Source organism: Nanorana parkeri, unplaced genomic scaffold, assembly GCF_000935625.1.
Source record: "Nanorana parkeri isolate BGI_ZX_2015 unplaced genomic scaffold, ASM93562v1 scaffold2587, whole genome shotgun sequence".
NCBI classification, from domain to species: domain Eukaryota; kingdom Metazoa; phylum Chordata; class Amphibia; order Anura; family Dicroglossidae; genus Nanorana; species Nanorana parkeri.
The window spans coordinates 127,669-128,462 of NW_017308855.1; the positions used below are offsets into that span (position 1 = coordinate 127,669).

Below are 794 nucleotides of genomic sequence, written 5' to 3' on the forward strand. Positions count from 1 at the left end.
TTCCCTCCCGTCCCGGTCTACTGAGCCGACCTGTGACAGTCTCATTGTCACGGGTCGGCTGGAACTATGAGGTGAGTGAAAAGAACCCCCCCCCCTCATAGTTCTCCTTTAATACCTATGGAATATATGAACCCAGAAGAAAGGACACAGAAGCGCCACCTAGTGTTCAAAACGCTCGCAGGAAATGATCAAAGCACCCCCGAGATCTGCGTCTAGTATCGGGGCGCCCGCCAACATGTGAAGAAATGCTGCTGAATTTAAAATGTGCAGCTTCAGCCAAAACCGTCTTGTTATTCTTCTGGAGAGAGGGAAGCCAGAACCTCTATCAGGAAGTGAGAGATTTTCACCCACTTCCTGTTCCGTCGGTTGCAGAACAGGAAGTGACAATAAAAGAAAAAAAAAAAAAAAAAACAATCAGCATTGCAGCAGAGGAAGTATAACACAGAAACCCATACAGTACCGGAAGAGCCGAGTTCCCCCGACGTCAAGATGTACTGCGGCGATATCGTGATGGTTTCCCCGTCTATGGTCTGGACGCGGCCCTGGTCCTGCATGGCTTCCTGGGAGACAAAGTTTACCGACATTCACAACATGCACATAGTCACACAACCGACGCATCGCAGACACTGACAGGAAGTCATTCTAGATCCTCGCCCTCCAAGTCCAAAGAGCATTCCTGAAAGTGAACCTCTGCTTTGTCTATGTAGGGCAGGGGGTCTCAAACTCAAATGACCTGGGGGCCACTCGGCACGTTTTCTTCTTCTATGGGGGCCACATGAGGAGAGGCAGTCGGG

The 794-nt window shown here is 50.3% G+C and overlaps 1 protein-coding gene across 1 annotated transcript in view; it reads right to left on the reverse strand.

Annotated features, from left to right (window-relative positions):
• LOC108801969 (GA-binding protein subunit beta-2-like) overlaps positions 1-794 on the reverse strand; it is a 12,979-nt gene that overhangs the window by 9,757 nt on the left and 2,428 nt on the right. Inside the window, exon 5 of the mRNA XM_018573873.1 lies at positions 461-560. Within this exon, the coding sequence (XP_018429375.1) occupies positions 461-560 (100 nt within the window). The remainder of the gene's footprint in view (positions 1-460; positions 561-794) is intronic.